The 20,199-nt window shown below is 36.4% G+C and overlaps 1 protein-coding gene across 1 annotated transcript; it reads right to left on the reverse strand.

Annotated features, from left to right (window-relative positions):
• Nucleotides 1–14,458: 14,458 nt before the first annotated feature.
• GK2 (glycerol kinase 2) lies at nt 14,459–16,294 on the reverse strand. Its single transcript, XM_010983332.1, has one exon. It carries the CDS (start codon nt 16,280–16,282, stop codon nt 14,621–14,623), a length of 1,662 nt encoding a protein of 553 aa, XP_010981634.1. The 5' UTR covers nt 16,283–16,294; the 3' UTR covers nt 14,459–14,620.
• Nucleotides 16,295–20,199: the final 3,905 nt, after the last annotated feature.

Genomic DNA, 20,199 nt, shown 5'->3' on the forward strand with positions numbered 1-20,199 from the left:
GACAGAGAACAGGGGCTCTAAGTGGGAGATGAGGCAGGACCGGATCATGTTAAGCTTTGAAGGTCATGTTGAAAATGTTGGTATTTATCCTGAGAACAGTGAAAAAGAAGTGAAGAGAAATGATTAAATTTGAATTTTAACATGCGTATCACTCTGGTTCTAAAGTGATGACCAAGGATAAGAGGATCATAGTTATGATGCTATTGAAGTAAGTATCTGGTGAGAAACAGTGGTAGTTCCAAGTAGGGTACTGGTAGCAGAGCTGGAAAAAATGTGAATGGATTTAAGAAGTGTTTATGGTATAAGATGGGCAAGATTTTGTGAAAATATGGGTATAATCTAGCCAGCAGTGAGATTCATGGTAAAATGAGGGAGATATGTCAAATAAGATTGTTAGATTTCTGGATTCCAAAACTACATAGTGACACCACTGACAGTGATGGAAAACATTGCAAAAGGATAATGTTAGGGAATAAAGCTATTGGATTGGGTACAATCCGTTTATTTGTCTTTCTCCCATACCCAAAGTTTGTAATACTTTGTTGCTTCAATCATTTTTTGCTAGATTTTTGACCTATTATAAAAATAATCTAGTCCATTGCTGTAACAAAAGGAAAGAAAGAGAAATATAGGAAAAAAATTATTTTTTATCAATTTAAATAAAACAATTATAAAAAATGTTGGCTAGATGGCATATGAATAGTTTACTTGAGATTTAAGTTCTTATGAGAGTATATTTGTTTTTAATCTAACTTTTTGAAAGGAGTCTAAAGTGTAAATCAAGGATAAATTTAAGATGTAACTGCTAAAAGTTAGAAAAAATTCTAGTTAACCTTAGCATTGCAAGAAATCATTATATTAGAATTTTCCAGTCAATTGGAGCAAAGAGGGCCTAACCTGACTTATCTTCAGAGCTTCCCTATTTATTCAAGTTTATGAGTCACATCATATATGAATGCAGCAGGCATTCTGAGAGGTTGTTGTGATTGTTTCAGGAGAGTGATGACATAGTGGGACACACAAAGATATTTTTCTAGGTTATGTAACATGAGACAATTTACCCTTTGGGAGTTTAAGTGGCAGACAAGACCCCTGCTAATATTTCACTGTTTAATAGCTCCAGCTTTATTGGGTAATACTGAGCTTTCCAAATAAGATACTTTATACACAGTGGTTCTTAATGTAATCACAAAATATGTCATTAAGGAAATGTGCTGTGTCTTGAATAAAGGAAATTCAGACAAAAATACAGATGAAACAAATCATATAATCAGCTTTCTTCTGTTTTATGGCTGACCAGAGTTTGAGTAATTTGATTGATCCTTTAGCTATAAATAAAGACTAACAGAAAATGGATTCAGTGATAGGTATAATTCTTCAAAACATGCAATGTTTGCAGTGGTTAAAGTTAGTGCCTTCAGAATTCTAGACTTAGATTCTTTTTCTCTGTGTCTCATACCTGACTTAAAATATGGCCAACTTTCTGACAGGTATTCAGTTCTAGAATGTGGTACAGGGCATAGGAGGTGGGATAGCTATGTGTTACTTCAGATCCACTGTTGATATGCTGAGCAATATTAATATTATTTTTAAAAATTTAAATTAGAAGAGTTTCTTAGGAGCCATTTTAGAATCTCAGATATTATTTCTGTTGAAGAATGAATATACAAACTTTAAATATGAGGAAAATATTCATTTTTCACTCATCCATCATTTTTCTTTTAATTGAACACCTATTCTTTGCCAAACTCTACTCTAAGGGAACAAAAAGGAAAAAATGGGAGCGATCCTACCTTAAAGAAGCTTATAGTCTAGTAGACAAAAGAGACAATCAAACACATAATTATGCTGTAATTTATTGATTGCCCTTGAAGACATGTACAACATTTTATGGCCACGCCAAAGAAGTAGCCCCAAATTCAGCCTGGGGGGTAGCATATATTAGCTACAGTTGCATGTGATAGTATTCCAACTCAGGCTTAGCCAAACCTGGGTATCTTTGCTCACACAACTGAGCAACTGCCCTTGCTCTACTTGGGACGGAGGACTTCTGTCAAGTACTGGAAACTGTGGGGAGATGGAGATGGGATAATGCCTTCTATATTAGAGGACTTGAAGGACCAGAATGTCTCACCTCAGTCATTTTCTTCGCCTGCTGAGAATCAGTTTTAGAGCCCAGAAGCAAGAGATGGAAAGGCCAAGAGCCAGAAGTCCCTTCGAGGAGCTGAGGCTCGAGACGCTGCGCTGACTGTGCCCTGGCTTGGGTGGTCGAATCAAAGAGGTTATGAGAGCCGGCACTCAGGCAGACAGCTCTCAAATCTGGCTGCAGGTAAGAGTCATTTTCATAATTTAAAAAAGTCAACAAATTAAATCAAACTTTTTGGTGATGGAGCTCCAGTTTGGATATTTCAAAGTGTTCTTTGGATGTGGAAAGGAAAAGAAATCTTGTGGTTTTTCTAGTCCCCAGTGGTGCAAGGACTACTTGCCTACAGAGAAAAGGGTACAAGAGAGATGGTGTAAAGAACAGGGAGCAAAGCAAATGGCATTCCTGTGAATCGACCACTCCTCATCATTTTTGCTATAAGTCAGTGACCTCAGCATGAAGGCTGGAGCAACCAGGCAATGACCAGAGGCGAAGGGCTTGGGGAGATGGTATTTCATGAGACACCTTTAAGAAATAACATTGATTATTCTGTTGCCTTTGGTTATATCCCCAGTCTGATGTAGCCCCAGGGAGAGTAGCTGTCACAGTTTTACATTTGTTTGCTTATACTGCACGATAGTGCATTCTCCAAAGTTAAAGTGTCTCATACATCTTTGTCATCCCACTGCCTAGTGGACACAATACCTGGCACATACTGGACATTCAGTAAATGACAGCTGGATTAATGAGTCTAGTGAGGTCATAGCACTGTCTCAGGTTTTCTATCTTGTAGTTATTTGGATCTATTGGAAAACCGGTAGTATTTTCTATTTGTGAAAATGGAAGTACTTATCAAAAACTGTACTTCTGTAATATTTCTGCTTTAAGACGCAGCAACTCAGTAGCAAGTTATAACTCAAGATTGACCAGAAAATCTCTGGGAATAAAAACAATAAAATTAATGTCTATGCTTATTCATTTAAAGAAGCAAACCAAAAAACCTCCAGCTCAACAAATTTTTCTGTTGCTTTTTAAAAAATTGGCCCTGTGATTACATTCTAGAGGAGAATAAACAGGAATGATGTCTTTTCATATCGTTTATAGATTCTGGTTAAAACATGCATGAAAAATAATAACCTCTGAAATACCAGCACATTAGGAGGTCAAGTTTAAAATGTCATATTTGTTGGATATTTGACATGTTTTGTTTTCTGTCAGCTGGTATTTATATTTTAAAATGTCTGTTTTTATAGCAGGTCTAACATTGAATGCATTGTTTCTTGCTGAGTGTTCCACATTTTCTCCTGTAATAAAGGTTCTGGATGCAGACAAGGGCAATTCTTTTGAGGACACATAAGGCATAGCTTGTGATACAGTTACTTGTCCAAAGAGTTCTTGGCTCTGTAGTGTTGACAATAACAGAAATGGATTTGGACATCCCAAACCCAGTCAGATATGACTAGGGAGACAATGAAAGGAACAGATGGGTATCTTTACAAAGCAACAGTTTCAGAGCCACACTTGGGGTCGTGCCCATTTTTTCGGAAGATGTGAGAAAGGGAATAGACAAGGGTCAGGGAGAAGGACTTAAATCTCTCTCTGATGAAAAACTCTCACTTAAGAGTCCTAAAGATTCTGGAAATGGAAATGCATATTATTCAGGTTTATTATGCAAGGAATATTGAAAATTTAAACTATTGCTTTATGGATAATATACCTCATTGAAAGACATACAAACTAACTAGCTTTCGAGAGTATATTGCAGTACATAAAATGCAAGTTCTTCATCATTAGGGTATGTTTTCCTAGAAACGAAGACGAGAATAATTGAAGCAGCATAGTGAACCCTGTGTCCTAAGACTTCTTTGGGGACGTTCTAATGAGAATCCTACCGTGGGTCATTCAGTCTCTCCCCTTTGTTTTTCTCCTCTGTTGTTCTCTGATTGTTCCTAATCAGCCAGATTTTCATTTCAATGCAGCTAAACGAGTATGCCATTATAACTGAGGCGTGGTGAGTGAATTTCACTTGGTCTATAGTTTACTGGTTTCAAACATTTTCAGGGTAGCAAATGTTACCATGTTTCTAGGGAAGTATTTTTTTAAGTTGCCTGTTGAAAACAAAATACCTCTGAACCTTGTTCTTTGAGGAATAGGACATTTTAATAAAAATCAGAAGGGATATATAGATCTGGAGAAGAGCAAACAAACTATTTAGAAATTGTCAATATAAGGACCATTTGTAAGTTATATGTTACATAAGAAGTGTGATCCAGGACGTGGTACTGGAAGTTACTTAAATCAGCTCTGGGCAGTTGATAACCATAAAAAAGGAAAATTAAAAAAAAAATTTATTGTGGTAAAATACACATAATGTTAAATTTCCCATTTTAACTATTTTTAAGTGTACAATCAGTGGCATTAAGTACATTCACATAATTGTACAACTGTCATTACTGTACATTTCCAGAACTTTTAGCCTTTTCTGTATACAACTTACTACCACTACTAGATTATAAAGTCTTGGAAGGGAGGTACCATGTAGTTCCCACTTTTATATTTCCCATGGTGCCTACCATAGGGGTATTGACTAAAATAAATGCGCAGCCTAAAAGTTAAGAGTTATGTTTTATTTGGCGGGAGGACTCAAGCCAGGATGACAGCCTCTCAGATTGCTCTGAGGGACTGCTTCTAAGAGGTAGGGAAGGAGCTAGGATATATAGGAGCTTTACAACAAAGACCAGGTAATTGGAACAATAAAGATCACTTGTTATCTAAAGAAAACCAGGCATCTCAAGTTAAAAAATTTAGTGCTTTTCTATGTATGGGAGGAAGCAAACATTTGGGCTCATTGAATTCATTCCTTTGACAAGCACCTAGCTATCTAGGGCCAGTATCCTGTCCTTTCTTATTCTGAGTCCCCTCAGAGTGCACCATTGTGAGTGGCTGCAGAGGCTGGGCTGCAGGCTTGTCTTTACTGGGGGGTGGCGGCAGCCACTGATGACTTGATGGTTTCAGCATTCATTGTCCACCGATATGGTCTGCAGTATTTTTCGTTCACAGGGGGAATTTAACAAATATTATGGATTGATTCATTGATAAGTTTTATTATATGACCAGACTAAGGCTGGTAATCTGATTTTTATGAGAGATTATTACTACAAGGATAAACCCTCTTTATTCAGAAATTTTTCTTGTGGTCAGTGAGAAGAAACTAAAGGTTAGAAAAGAAAACTCACATATGAATTAGCTATTGTAAACTGAACTAAGCATGAAACTAGAAAAAAAGACAAAGGGTAACTAAAAATTGATTTTGGAATAAATGGTAGGCATTATGGACTGGATATAAGGGCTTTTAAAAATAAGGAAATTTGATAAATATGACTGAGGTACAGTTATTTTTAGAATGCAGTAGGGTTAAGTGAAGGAAACTAATGAAAAGCTATGCATAGAACGAGAAATACTAAAAACCGAAGTAAGTAGTTATTATACTTTCTGAAAAATTATAACGCAGTAACTGATTTCTAAGACAGGTTAATGACATACTTCTCAGACCTTTAAATCTCACCAAGAATCCCATTTATCACCCCTAACTAGTGAAGATAACATCTGCTTTTTAAGACGAAAGAATGATATTCATCCTGTGAAAGGGGAAAACACCATAAACATAGTCGTATTTTACATCTCTAATTTTGTCTGCCTAGAAAAAGTGTAGAGATCCTTTGACAGCTCCTAGGAAGACCTAGCAGCCCGGTGGGTGAAAAGATCACCAGACAAGAGAAGGGAATCCAGTAGAACGGGTCCAAGACAGACTATAGGTGTTCGGACCTTAAATGCCACGCTACTTAGCGTATCTGTGAAATGGTGCAATTAGCACATCTAAAGCGGTAAGGTGAAATGGTCAGATCTTTGTTTTCAGGAGGGCTGTCGGGTCAGAGCGCGAAGCCCTGAAGGCGACGAAGGTGGGAGCGGCTGCGTGGCCCCTGCTGGCCACCGTAGGGCGCCGCACCGAGGCGGCTTCGCGTTCTAGTCCGTCTCGGGCGCTGGCCCAGGGTTGTGTCTGTCTACACGCCCAGCCGCGGGGCGGGGGAGGCTTCTCCTCCTCCTCCCGCGCCGCTCCAGGACCGCCAGAACATCTCAGGAACAGGAGCGTTGACATGTAGGAATAGACTCTGGTCTTTGGAGATGCGAAAAGGAACACGTGGCTGAAAGTCAGGCCCGAGCAGCTGGTGAACAGGGTCGCGGCCGACCTGAAGACCCCAGCATCCTGGAGGCCCCAGTCGTTGCCTTGACTGCCCGCATCCGCAGGTAATTAAGAACCCGTGTAGTAAGATCAAAAGGTCAGAGCTCATAAACATTCTCTGTTGTGGAGCAGCGACTAGAGGAAGAAGCCCAAAGAACGTTCATGAAAACCACCAGCAGGGCTTGGAGAGAACGAGGAGGTGGAGATCGGCCCCTCTTGCCCTCCTGTGCCTCTCAACAGCTCCTGCAGCTGAAAGACCGAGAAGGCTCTGCCTGGAGGTAAGAAGGCCCGGAGGCCCGCAATCCCACGGGCTCCTTATGAGGGCAGCGATGACGGGGTGGGGGTGGCGGCGGGGAGGCATTCCAACGGGTCTGGGGTGCTGGAAAAGAAACAATAAATTATGTAAAGTCAGAGACAGAGATGGGAAGGGAACAGGAAGGGAGGGAGAACCATGGTGGAAATGTAGACGATGAATCTGAGAGATGGGAAGGAAAAGTTTGGTGACTGTAGTGTATCAGGCACCATTAATGATGATGCTTGAACTAAGAGTGTGAATGAAGGGGAAGAAACAGAGTAGAGACCTTTTAAAATCAGTTCCTCCAGGATGGTTCCCAGGAACTTAATTCTGAATGTTAAGGAGAAAATCCTGTGCAATTGCCACAGCATTTCTAAATATCTCTAAATCTCATCTTAGCGAAAATCAGCAGTTTTTGTTTTTAAAAGTGAAATCTTCAAAGAAAATTTGGCATATTTAGAGAAGAACCCCCCCCCCCCCAGCCCAGGTTCTAATCCGAGCATTTCCAGGCACAAAACAGCTCAGAGACCTTGGACCATCTCTTCCTTTGGACCCCAGTTTCTAAATGTTTAGAAGAAGTGGCCTGACATGTAAGATCTCTAATTTCTTGCTAAAATTTATTAGGGATCTGTTTTAAATTTAAAGTTTTGTCTTTCTAAGTCTTATGTTATCTTCTAGCAGTGTCTAACAGATGGAAAATGTAAAGTGAATGTTTCCATTCTCCAATTACATGGCAAAATGAGACAAGAGGAGATGCTATAGAAACTATTTTGTTAAAGATTTATTATGCCCCTTTTGTCCATGTTCTTTTTATTTGGAGGCATTGTATGATTCTCATAATATACACTGAGGCTGGTATGAGGTGAAACTAGTCAACTCACAGAAACAAATGGGAGAGGAACATATATGTAAACAGGCAAAGAAAGTATTGACAGCAGTAGCACTGGAATGTGGAAGCTGTGAGGGGATGAAATGAAAGATAAATGATCTTCCAAGTACTTATCTAGGCAAACATTTGGTACATAATTTGTTTTTGATACAATTGTAATGAAAGTCATTCTTCTCTATGGGACAACATGCCAGATCTTTAGCACATTGCTGCTTGGTGCCCAGTGGGCAGTGAGTGCCTGATTGCCAATGCTGCTTTTTAGTGCATGTTCATCTGCAGGATATTAAACAGATTGCCGTTCTTTTGATGTCTGTGAATACGAGTAGTAAATACCATACGATATGACTCAATGGATTTGTTTCAGGAAAAAGAAAAAGACAAAGAGGAGGACGAAGAGAGGAAGAGGAGGTGGAGGAAGAAGAAATTTCTGTCTCTCCCTGAACTGAAGGGATGAACAGGTAAGTCTCAAAGGATATCATTTTTTAGGAGATGGGTAGCAAGCCCTGGATGTAGAAAGGAATAGTACATCTACCAGTTCACCCCCAATTTTCTCCCATGTTTTATGATTAAGGAAATGGCTCCCCAAAGAGTCTGTAAACATTTTTTTCAGGACTAGAAAATCACTGGAGAACAGAAAATGATTCTATTATAGTTCAGAATCTTCCAGAATGTGTCTAAGTTATAGGGGCCATAAACATCGTATGTGTGTACGATCTGTGAGTGTGCACCAAATTATTTGTTGGCCAAGACATAATTCTGACTTTCGTAAGAAATTCATAAGTTATTATTGCGTTTACTTTCATCTTGTAAAAAGTCATAACAGAGTTCTTTGAGGTAGACAAAGTTCAAGAAGAGCTTTACCAGTTGGATGAAGCTAAGGGAATGTTAGAAGATAAAAACTTAGATTTTATTCTTGCTCCCAACATGTTTTTATGACATCTAGTTAATTATTTAAAATTTTCATTTCTTTTGTATTAGAAGATGTTGAGCTAGGTGTTCTGTCAAGCCCCATCCTCCTACAGGCTCTTCTTTCATTGTGAAAGCGGTCTTGGAGTTTTCGTTGAGAACATTGTTCTCGAAAATACTAAATTCTAGGCAAGTAATCATATTCTCCAGATGAATCATCTTTTAAATTCTAAAGCTATACCCTTTTTGGATCGGGAAGGTGATTTTCTTGTTCTTTCCCTCATTGTTCTCAACTGTGAAACTGAGCTAATGGTAGATAACCGTGGCCTGTTTGAAAGAGAACTGGGAAGTAGTGGTCAGTTTACTCAGTAAAATACAAACCTTACAACCAGAGAGAAAGAGAGAGAGGCTCCCCCTAATCAAAGCTTCCTGCTCCAAGGTGTCTACTCATCCTCTGCTCTGGTCACTTCGCTAAGGCCATACAAAGGTGGAAACAGGGACATGTAATTAAGCATGTTGCCTCTTTCAGTTCAGAGTGAAAGCTGTACAGATCTGTGTTATCCTTATTTGCAATCATTAGAAAATTTTTTATCTTGGTTTTTGCCTAGCTCTCTCTTGAAGCTACTAGTGTCGACATAAACTCAGTGTCTTCTCACTGGTTTTGGTTTTGCAAATGTTTTTCGAACTTGGATTTCCTATGATAATTGAAAAACATCCTTTAGTAACTGAATATAAGAAAGAATTGTGGATTGTTTACAATGAACTGAATTTCATAGTTTAATATAAGATAATTAATAGTCTTATCACCCTTTACTTTTTTCCTACCAAAGGTCAAGGCCTTCTTTTCTTTTCATTTTGTAAAATAAATCAGTTTATTAAGGGCTGATATGATAATGAACTGTAATGTATGCTAAACACATAGAGGACAAAGATCACATGCAATTTCTCCAAGGCTCAAATAAATCGAACTGTAAAGGTTGTTGATGGAAACTATGGGGGGATATTTAAATGTTAAGTTTATTCATTTTGTTTTGATTGAAACAATCAGAATAGACCATAGAGCTGTGGGTGACTGAGATGGTATTGTATTTACTCTAGACTTTGCTGTAAGATTGCCCTAGGGGATCTTATTAGTTCACATGATTTAAAAAAAGGCTTGAAAACAAATTTTCCATATCTAACAGTCATAGAGTAGATTCATAATGTTCCAACTAAATGGGGATTGTTTACTATAATGTTTATACTTATGTGTTGGGAACAAGGGCTTACCAGAGAGTGAATCAATAGCTTCCCTGTGAGCTTATGGGTATTAATATCAAAATGATAATATAAGCACCAGAAATAAGGCACAAACATAATAATTTAGGATTCTCTCGGTAAGGAGGGGAAGTCGCTTACCCTTCAAGTCTGGTGTATACTGTTGCCACTCCTAGAGCTGCTTCTATGTGGATACCACATAGGATGTCTTTAATTAGATTTACTAATACAGCTTGTTTTTCTTTGGGTACCTCTAACATTCCTTTCCTTACATGGCTTTGGTTTCCTCTCTCTCCCCCTCCTTACTGACCCCCTCCCCTCACAGCCATAACTTACTTGTTTTAGTTAGCAAACTGCATCTTTGGAAACTAGTCTCAGAATTAGCTGCTGTTCATTCTCCTGGTAAGTGTTCGAGCTTGTGCTCTCTCACTCACATATGCCTGATGTTAAATGATGACTTGCTGTTTCATAACATGTGTGTGGTGAGACCCCATCATCATAATTTAACCATGTAGTTCTGCTTAGTGGCAATATAGAGAAATTATTAATTAGCTAATTTTATAATAGAATATACAGAAGCTCCTTTATAGCCTTGGGGCAGAGTACTGTAATTTACCAATATCATATATGTTAAATTATGAAAATGAGACTTATAAAGGCAAAGATATAAAAAAAAGGGACAGCTGTAATCACAGGAGTATAATATTGAAGAAATGAGAATGAGATACTGAGTTTGAGGACTTTTAGCTTGATTTTCTTATGACATCTTTGTTTGTGACTCTTCATAAGGTCATTTGCAATGGGTGCCAGACTGAGAATTATGAACAGATAAATGAAATGGGAAATTAATTTGTTTTAAATGATACTAGACATTATCATGTATTTCTCCAGCCTAATCACACAAATGACTTCAAGCTCATAGACCTAGTGACAGGAACTGGCACACCCCATGCTAGCAGACCATAGAAGCAGAGGATACATCAGTATGCATGACAGAGAAAGGATTAACCAACTTGAGCAAACTTTGGTTATAATCCTTCAGAGTTTGAGATAATTTTTTCTTTTTTAAATGTTTTTTGGAGGTATAATATATATATAATATATATAATCTAATAAACTGCCACATATTTAAAGTGTTCAATTTGATTAATTTTGACAAATATATTCACCCTTGAAACATCACCTAATTAGTATAATGAACATATTCATCCCTCCCAGTTTTCTTTGTGCCCCTTTGTAATCATGCCTCCTTCTCCTTCCTGCCCACTCCTCATTCCCATCCCTCTGACACTCCCCCAGTTTTCCAGTAGCCGCTGATCTGCTCTCTGACATTAAATAATAGTTTGCATTTTCTGCAATTGCATATGAATGGAATCAAACACTATGTATATACTCCTTTTTGTCTGGCTTATTTCTCTCAACTTAATTATTTTAAAAGTCATCTATGTTGTGTGTATCAGTAGTTGCTGGGTAGCCTTCCGTTGTATGGACATCCCATGGTTTATCTGTTTACCTGCTGGCGGACACTTGAGTTATGTCCAGTTTTTGGCTATAACAAGTAAAGTGCTATGAACAAATCTTTGTATAGACATGTGTTTTAATTTCTCTGGGGTAAATACCTAGGATAATGTGATAGATGTTTATTTAGTTCTTTAAGAAACTACTAAACTGTTCTCTAAAATGTTTGTAATCATTTTACATTTTCAGTAGAATCATATGGGAGATTCAGTTCCTCTTAAGTCTTTACCAAACTTGATATGTTTTTTCTTTTTAATTTTAAGCATTCTAATCAGTGTGTAGTTATATCGCATGCAGTTTTTCTTTCTTAATATGGTGAAGTATATTAAGACATAATCACACTGATTCATTATCCTAGCTTTACATTCCTCCCTGTTGGTCATAATGTCTTATCCTTTTTAGGTATTTTTAGATTAATTTGGTAAAAATTTTGTAAAGAATATTGACCTGCAGATTTTTGTTTTTTTTTGGTAATCTTTGGTGTTTGTATCGGAATAATGCTGTCATCTTGGCCACATAGAATGATTTTGGAAGTGTTTCTTCCTTTCCAGTTTTCTGGAAGAGTTCCTGTAGGATGGGTGTTTTTTCTTCATCATTTGAGCCATTTGGGCTTGTAGTTTTCTGTGAGAAGATTTTAAATTAGAAATTCAATATGTCTTATAGATATAAAGTCATTCAAGTTATCTGTTTTTTCTTGAGTTTTGGAAGGTTGTGTTTTCAAAGGAATTTGTTCATTTCATCTAAGTTGTCAATTTACTGGCATGAAGTTTTCACAATATTTCTGTATGTTTCAGTATCTTTAGGAGCTATAGTGATATCACTATCATTTCTGATAGTGATAATTTTTGTCATCCTTCTGTTTTCTCTAGTCCAGTCTAGGCTTAAAGTTAATCAATTTTTTATTTATACAAAAACCAACTTTTGGTTATATTGATTTTTGTTATTGTTTTTCTATTTTTATATCATTGATTATTGTGTTCCTCACTATTAATTTTCTTCTACTTACTTTGTGTTTAATTTGCTATACTGTTTCCAGTTTCTTAGGATAGAAGTTGAGGTTGAAACCTTGTCTCTCTTCTAATATAGGCCTTTCGTCCCAGAAATTTCTAAGTGCTGCTTTTGTAGTATCTCACAAATTTTGATATGTTGTATTTTCATTCCAAATATTTTCTATTTCTTTTTATATCTTCAACTCATGGATTATTTAAAAACTTATTTACTTTCCAAATATTTGGGGATTTCTAGAAACCTTTTATTGATTTATAATTCTAAAGTGCTCAGACAGCATACTTTATATGAAATCCTTTTAAATTCATTGAGACTTGGTTGATGGCCTAAATGAGGTCTACTTTGGTGAATGTTTCATAATGCATTTGAAAAGAATATGTATTCTCCTATTGTTGGGTGGTATGTTATATGTTAAGTTGGTAGTATTGTTCAAATCTATATCTTATTAGTCTATATATTCTATTAAATGTGGAGGAGATGTTGAAATCTCTTAGTATAATTGTAGATTTATCTCCTTTTTCTTTCGGTTCTGTCAGATTTTACTTTATATATTTTGCTACTCACTATAAAAAAAAAACCGAAGGGCAGAATGGAGAAGCTCTGTTATTAGCTGTATAAATATTTAGGATTGTTATGTTTCTTTAATGAATTGATGCTAATTTATTATTGCAAAATGACCTTGTCTATCACTGATAACATTCTTTGCTCTGAAATTCGCTTTCTGATATTAACATAGCCACTTCAGCTTTCTTTCCATTAGTAAGAGTATGGTATATCTTTTTTTAATCCTTTTTCTTTTTGACTATTTTTTTTTCTGAAACATGTTCCTTGGAGGCAGTATATAGTTGAGTCTTTTTGATCTAATGTGACAATCTTGCCTTTTGAGGTATTTAGACCATTTATATTTAATGTGCTTACTGGTGTTGTTAGGTTTAAATATATTTTCCTACTATTGTTTTCCATTCTCCTATCTATTTTTTTTTTCCTTTTTCATCTGTTTCCTGCCTTCTTTTGGATCAAATGGATATTTTTATAGTTCTGGCTTATGTACCTCATTTTGCTTATCAATTTTAACTTTTTGTTTTGTTTTTTTAGTATTTAAAGTATTTAATTAGCAGTAATTCAAATGATATTATACCACTTCCCATATAGTATATGAACCTTACAATATTACACTCCCATTTATCTACTTTCAACTTTTTTTTTTGCTATTTTTGTTTTCTTTTACATATGCTTAAACTCCATACTATATTATTAGTTTTGTTTGAGCAACCAGTTCTCTTTTCCTGCTTGAAAATAGTGCTTACTGTAGTATTCCACAGCTTTTTCCTTTTTTTCCCCCAGCATATATCCAGCTAAAGCAATTAAATAAAAACGTTAAGGTGTAAGAAATTTAGTTGAAATCATAACACACTTTTTTTTACCAACATAAACTATACTTAAACTTTAAATGCCACCTCTTTTTAAAAAAAGTTTCTTCTGATAAATAGTATGCATACTCATTGCTCTAAAATATGTATAAATGTTTACCCTAAAATATTTGTGTATGTAGTGGTCCAGCTAACACTACCCTTCATATAACTTACTTTATAAATAGACTACTCTGTATGAAGTATATAAGCATATATGTTAGACATACCAAGTAAAGTACATAAAATGGAAAGATGAAAAGAAAAAAAAACAAAGGAAAACACGTCCTTCTCAGTATAGGATCTACACAGCAAATCAGTGTAATTAAAATGTAAAATGTATGAAGAATTTTACTTGACAAATATGTTCCTGGAAAATATCTAACCTATGAGAAAACTAAGTTTCTACTGTAAAAAAAAAAAATTATGTTTCCATTATACATTCAATGATGGTATTGTGGTTTTCCTAATATGTACAAAGGAGGACTTTGGGGTCCATTAAAAATGATGACAACTGTAACAAGATGGCCTTCAGTTTTAGCAGGTTAGTCACACCTCTTAATCAAGAGTGTGTAGCAGAAAACCAAATCCTGGTCCGTAAGTGTTAGAAAATGTTTGATGAAGAATTCCACAGGCAGAATATGAATATTCTACATTTTAGAGGGCGTGGAGCAGGAGGATTTCATGACCGTGGAGAGGGTTAACTCCCAGTGGCTGACCCGACTTTAACTGCCCATGTTAAAAAAACACATCAAATGTTTCTAGAGTGCTTTCTGTTGTAATTTGTTTATTTCTAGCCACAGGTCTACTTGTAGGGTTTTCATAAGTCACACAGCAATTGGTTTATAAATAAAATCAGAGTCTGTGATAGCGTCATCACATTAAGAGACAGAATTGCTGGATTTTTTTCATTTTGTGAAAAGCTCACTTCTTGGGAATCCAGGCTTGGTTGTTATTATGGTATACCTGAGATGTATCTTGCTCCAATTAACATTATTATGCTACTCACTATAAAAAAACCCAAGGGCAAAGTGGAGAACATAGTGGGTTCATTACTTTCAGGAGACTGAGCTGTAACCCAACCCATTGACTTCATCACGGCTTTCTTCCATGTAGAATAACGAATTTCACTTTCTGTGGCCTTGATCTGTGGTTCAAACCGTTCCATCATGACAGTTGACAAATCCTCAGGTTTAAGACTCCAAACGTTCACCCCTTCTGCAGCCCCTGCTGCCATGGCAGCTCCCAGTGCAGATGTTTCAGGCATAGAGGCTTTTATTACTGGAATATGCAGAATGTCTGCTTGCAGTTGCATAAGAACTTTGTTGTTGGTCATTCCTCCATCCACTTGCAAATGACTGAGTGGAATTCCACAGTCACGGTTTATGGCATCCAAAATCTCTCGGGTTTGGAAACAAATAGCTTCTAATGCTGCAAAAGCAATATGGCTTTTATTGGTGAACTGAGTGAGACCACAGATTATCCCTCTTGCACTGGGCTCCCAATAAGGTGCGTATAACCCCGAAAAGGCTGGGATGAAGTAGCAGCCGTAAGAAGTACCTACTTCTTTAGCAAGTTTTTCACTTTCTTCTGAGGTCTTTATAATTCCAAGATTGTCTCTTAGCCAGCGAATAACAGCACCAGCTATAGCAACAGAACCTTCCAATGCATAACATGCTGGCTTGTCTTTGCCTAGTTTGTAAGCCACTGTGGTCAGAAGGCCATGTTCAGAAAACACACACTTGCGACCTGTATTACATAGTAAGAAACAGCCAGTTCCATATGTGTTTTTGGCTTGTCCTTCATGGAAGCACATTTGTCCTACTAATGCAGCGGACTGGTCCCCCAAACACCCAGATATTGGCACACCTTCTAAGGTCCCAGTTTTCATTTGGCCATAGATCTCAGAAGAGCTCCAGACACTTGGAAGAATGTCCATTGGAATTTCAAAAAAGTCACACAGTTCTTTATCCCATTGCAAAGAATGGATGTTGAAGAGCATTGTCCTACTTGCATTTGTTACATCTGTACAATGAACGCCTCCATTAACTCCTCCCGTCAGACTCCAGATAAGCCATGAATCAATGGTACCGAAAAGAGCTCTACCTTCTTCAACAGCTTTTTGAACTTCTCTCACATTATCAAGAATCCACCGAAGTTTCACTGCACTGAAGTAAGTGCTAAGTGGAAGGCCTGTCTTGGACTTGACGAAGTTATTATTTCCTGGAATTTTTTTACTAAGATTCTCAACAGTAGACTGGGTTCTTAGATCAAGCCACGCCACAGCATTGTAGAGCGGCTCCCCAGTTAATTTATCCCAGATCACGGTGGTTTCCCTCTGATTGCTGACACCAATAGCTTTTATGTTGGATTTATCAATATTCAGCTCTTGAAGCTTCTGGCATGTTTTCTCTATACATTCATAAACAGACTGAAGAATTTCCTTAGGGTCTTGTTCTACCCATCCTTCTTTTGGAAACTCTTGTGTTAATTCCACTTGATGGTGACTAAGTAGTTCCGCTGTTTTTGAATTGAAAACCAGAAAATGAGTGGAGTTAGTACTCTGGACCACTGCCCCCACCAACGGCCCCACAACTGCCTGCTTCGGAGCTGCCATGAAACCAGTCCGGCAGCTCAGCCTCTCTGGTGCCGTTTCCCGGGTGATGAGGTGTTGGTGGGGGAGGGGTGCGCAGGACGTCAGTCGGAGCGTCTGGAGCAGAAGGCGCAGGCGCAGTGACTGCGGCAGAACCTGGAGCCACTTGGGGCAACCTTTGCCGTTTAACTGGCGCTGCGTCTTCTCACTCCACCCCTCCTTTGGCCCAGACTCTGCCTCCAGCCACTCAAGTGTCTTTTAAGGCGGTTTAAGCTTTAAAAAAATCACGTATTTATTCACATAAATAGAGTTGCTTGTACTCTTCATGCTATTGTGAGGATCGATATTTTCTTACCATGTTCTTTCTGCCTGTAAGATTTCCCTCAATATTTATGATACTGTGGGTCTGTTGGAAATGAATTCTTACAACTTTTGAACATCTGAAAAGTATTTCATCTACTACTTAAAGATGTTTTCTCTGTGTATAGAATTCTTACTTTTTTTCCTTAAAAATCAGCGCCTTGAAACTTGCTCCACCGTCTTTTGGGTTGTTCCAGGTGTGAAGTTCACTGTCAAACTTATAAGACGTCTTTATAAGTTTTTTCTCTTAATCAGTGGTTTTGTCAGTTTTATGATGCTATTACTTGGTGTAGTTTTCTTCTTTTCTGTGCTTGGAGCTGAATGAGCTGCTTAGATCTCTGGGTTTATGGATTTCATCAAATTTGGAAAGCTTTGAGCCATTATTTCTGTAAATATGTTTTATTTTCTCTCTCTCCTTTGCTTTAGGGACTCCAATTAAGTACATTGGAGTTATCCCATAGTTCACTGATTCTCTACTCATTATAATTATAATTATCTTCTTTTTCTGTGGTTCATTTTAGTTTCCATTGCTGTATCTTCATCTACTAATGTTTTCTCCTTTGTCTAATCTGCTATTAATTTATCTAGTGTATTTTTCAACTCGTACATTGTAGTTTTCATCCCTAGAAGTTCCATTGGATTTTTAAAAATATTTAGCTTTTTGAACACACGGAATGGAATACACTTAATATAACTTTTAATTTCATTTTCTGCTAATTCTAACATCTGTGGCAGTTCTGGTTCAATATTGACTGATTAATTTTCTCCTTATTATGGCTTGTATTTTTCTGCTTGCCTGATAATTTTTGATTAGGTGCCAAACATTGTGAATTTTACCTGATTGGATTGCTGGTTATTTTTGTGTTCCTATAAACCTTGAGCATTGTTTTGGGATGCAGTTAAGTTTCATGGAAACAATTTGATTCTTTTGGGTCTTGCCTTTAAGATTTGTTAGATGAAACAAGATGGTTTTTAATCTGGGGCTAATTATTCCCCTTACCTGTGATGAAATCCTTCAATGTACTCTACCCAAGGCCCATGAAAAATGAGATTTTTATAGCTAGTGGAAATAGTCCCTGTTCCCAATTGTATGTAAATAGTGGATACTGTTAATCTTTAGTTTTTTCATTTGCTTCTCTTCCCAGCCACGTGTAGTTTCCTCACGCATATGCACTGATCAGTATTCAACTGAATACTTAAAGGGGACTCTAAAGCTCTCCTGAGTTCTCTTCCTATGCAACTCTTTCCTTTCTAGTACCACGTCCTATAGAATCTAGCTGCCTTTGTCTCTCTGGATGCTCAGCTTCATCTCCTCACTACAGGGTTTCCACTGGGCTCCACCTGGGTTTCCCCTCCCAGGGCCATGGCCTCAAACTCACTCATGGCAATAGGCTGGGGAAGTCATAGTATTCATGCTATTTGTCTCTTGTCTCTTAGAGATCACTGTTCTTCATTGCCTGCTATCCAGCATCTTGTAAACTGTTACATATTTTTTGACTTATGTGAACTGTTTCATGTATTTTGTCCATTTTTTAATTGTTTCAAATGAGGATAAATCTAATCTCTGTACTCCATCTTTGCAAGAGTGGAAATCTACTGAATAGAAGTTTAAATTTTCAGATTGGTTGTAAAGTTGGTGAATAAATATTTATGAAATGTCCACTCAGTGAATGGCAGTTTTCTGCATTAGGCCATAGACTATATTTTTAAGGTATCTCAAGGATGAAGCTCGTTTATCCTTAGTGAAACTGACAGAACAAGATAGTACCATAAAAATCAACAATAATATTGTTATTTTACTGTTTTAACTGGATCATATTTTCCTTTTAAGTAAGCCCTTTTAAGGAATTTTATGAAGTTAGAAAAGCAAAATTAGCAACCAGACTTAATTTGAATAGTAGGGGATTGAAATCATCAGAAGGTGGTAGTTTTTCCAAATAATATCTTTGTTAAATTTTAAAAATTTAGCCAGAGATTTTCTAAGCAAAAATTTAGAGGCAGCACTTACCAGTATGCCTGTATATCATACTGTGTTTTAATTTACATGGAACAGATTTAAAATTTTTTTAATATTTTTTTTCTTCCCAAGTATTTGGCAGTAGTAAACATTCTATGTATAGATTAATCTACTCAAGAAAAAGATTTGACCCAAAGTTTTTTTTCTACTTCCCCTCTCCCCTACCACCCTAGTATATGCACACAAATGTTCCCAATCACATTAGTTTTTGAACCTAGGGATACTTTAAGCATTTTGTCGTTAATACAAATAACATATATATAGTCATTAGTTCTGTTTATAAAGAACTGGTTTACAGATTACGTCCACTGTTAATAAGTTATAGCCACTAAATAATCAGATAATAAGTGTCTCTGTTTAGTTTAGAAAGAAAAGTTGACCAAATTTATTTAACTGTCTTAGAGTAATTACAAACTGTTGATGGATTTAACCGAAGCTGACTAAGTTTGTTTGTTTAAACTAAGGTTAAACTAACTCCACTATTTTTTCATTAAAAAAATTGAAAACATAAAATCTTTTGATTGTTAGTCTATAATAGCCTCACTGTATTTTAATTTAAGCACATCTGAAATAATCATTGAAACTACCTTACTTTTTAAGACATTATACTTTACAAGGAAGTTGCTTTATTTGTATTATATTCCACACAAATGCAAATTTGTTAATTCAGTAGTTAGACAAATATACATGGGCTCTATTTTAGGCAATAATATAGCGATGCATAAAACATTCTTCCTACTGTTACATCTAAGAACAATCCTGACTAAGTTTACTTGTGTATATTGACATATCTTCCTTTGCACATCTTGTTTTAGAGAGCCATTCATTTAATTATTATTTTTCTCCTGTCAAGCCCACCAAATTATAAGTTCAATGAGGGCAGGTATTTTGGCTGTATTATTCAATCTTGTACCTTCAGCATTTAGAACCATGCCTGACCCTAAGCAGAAACTCAAGAAATATTTATTGAATGAGTTAATGAACACCATTATATATGATTCTCACTTTAATTATCATAAAGTCAAGTTAATTTTAATTTTGATTGTTGAATGCACTATTGGTTGTTCATTTTACAATCTAATATGTTAAGGTAGATTGATGAATAGATAAAAGGATGGATAAATGAAAAACTATATGATAAAATTAGTATAGTAAAATATTAATTGTAGAATCTGTAGAATCCGTGTGATGGATAAAATGGTGTTGTTCTTTTAACTTTTCTCTAGTTTGCAAATTTTTATAACAAGATACTGAGAAAATGTAATGCAAATAAAAAGCTGCAAAACAGTTAGTAGAGATCTATTTCATACAGTTTCTTTTGTTTGGAGGGATAGTTAAAAAGAATAAAGGCGTCAATAACAAATTTATGTTAATTTGAGAGATTCTGTGGTGGCATAATCTACCTAGAGTTGTTCTCCTGAAGAAAACCATTCATTGTGAATCATTATTGTAGGAAATTTTTTTCCTGCCTTTTATAAAACTTGTACATCTTAGAAAGCCAACTGCAGGTTTAACTCCTTGGCTTTTAACAAGAAATATCAGGCATTGAAGAATGCTGTTACTC

Source organism: Camelus dromedarius, chromosome 1 (assembly GCF_036321535.1).
Source record: "Camelus dromedarius isolate mCamDro1 chromosome 1, mCamDro1.pat, whole genome shotgun sequence".
NCBI classification, from domain to species: Eukaryota; Metazoa; Chordata; class Mammalia; order Artiodactyla; family Camelidae; genus Camelus; species Camelus dromedarius.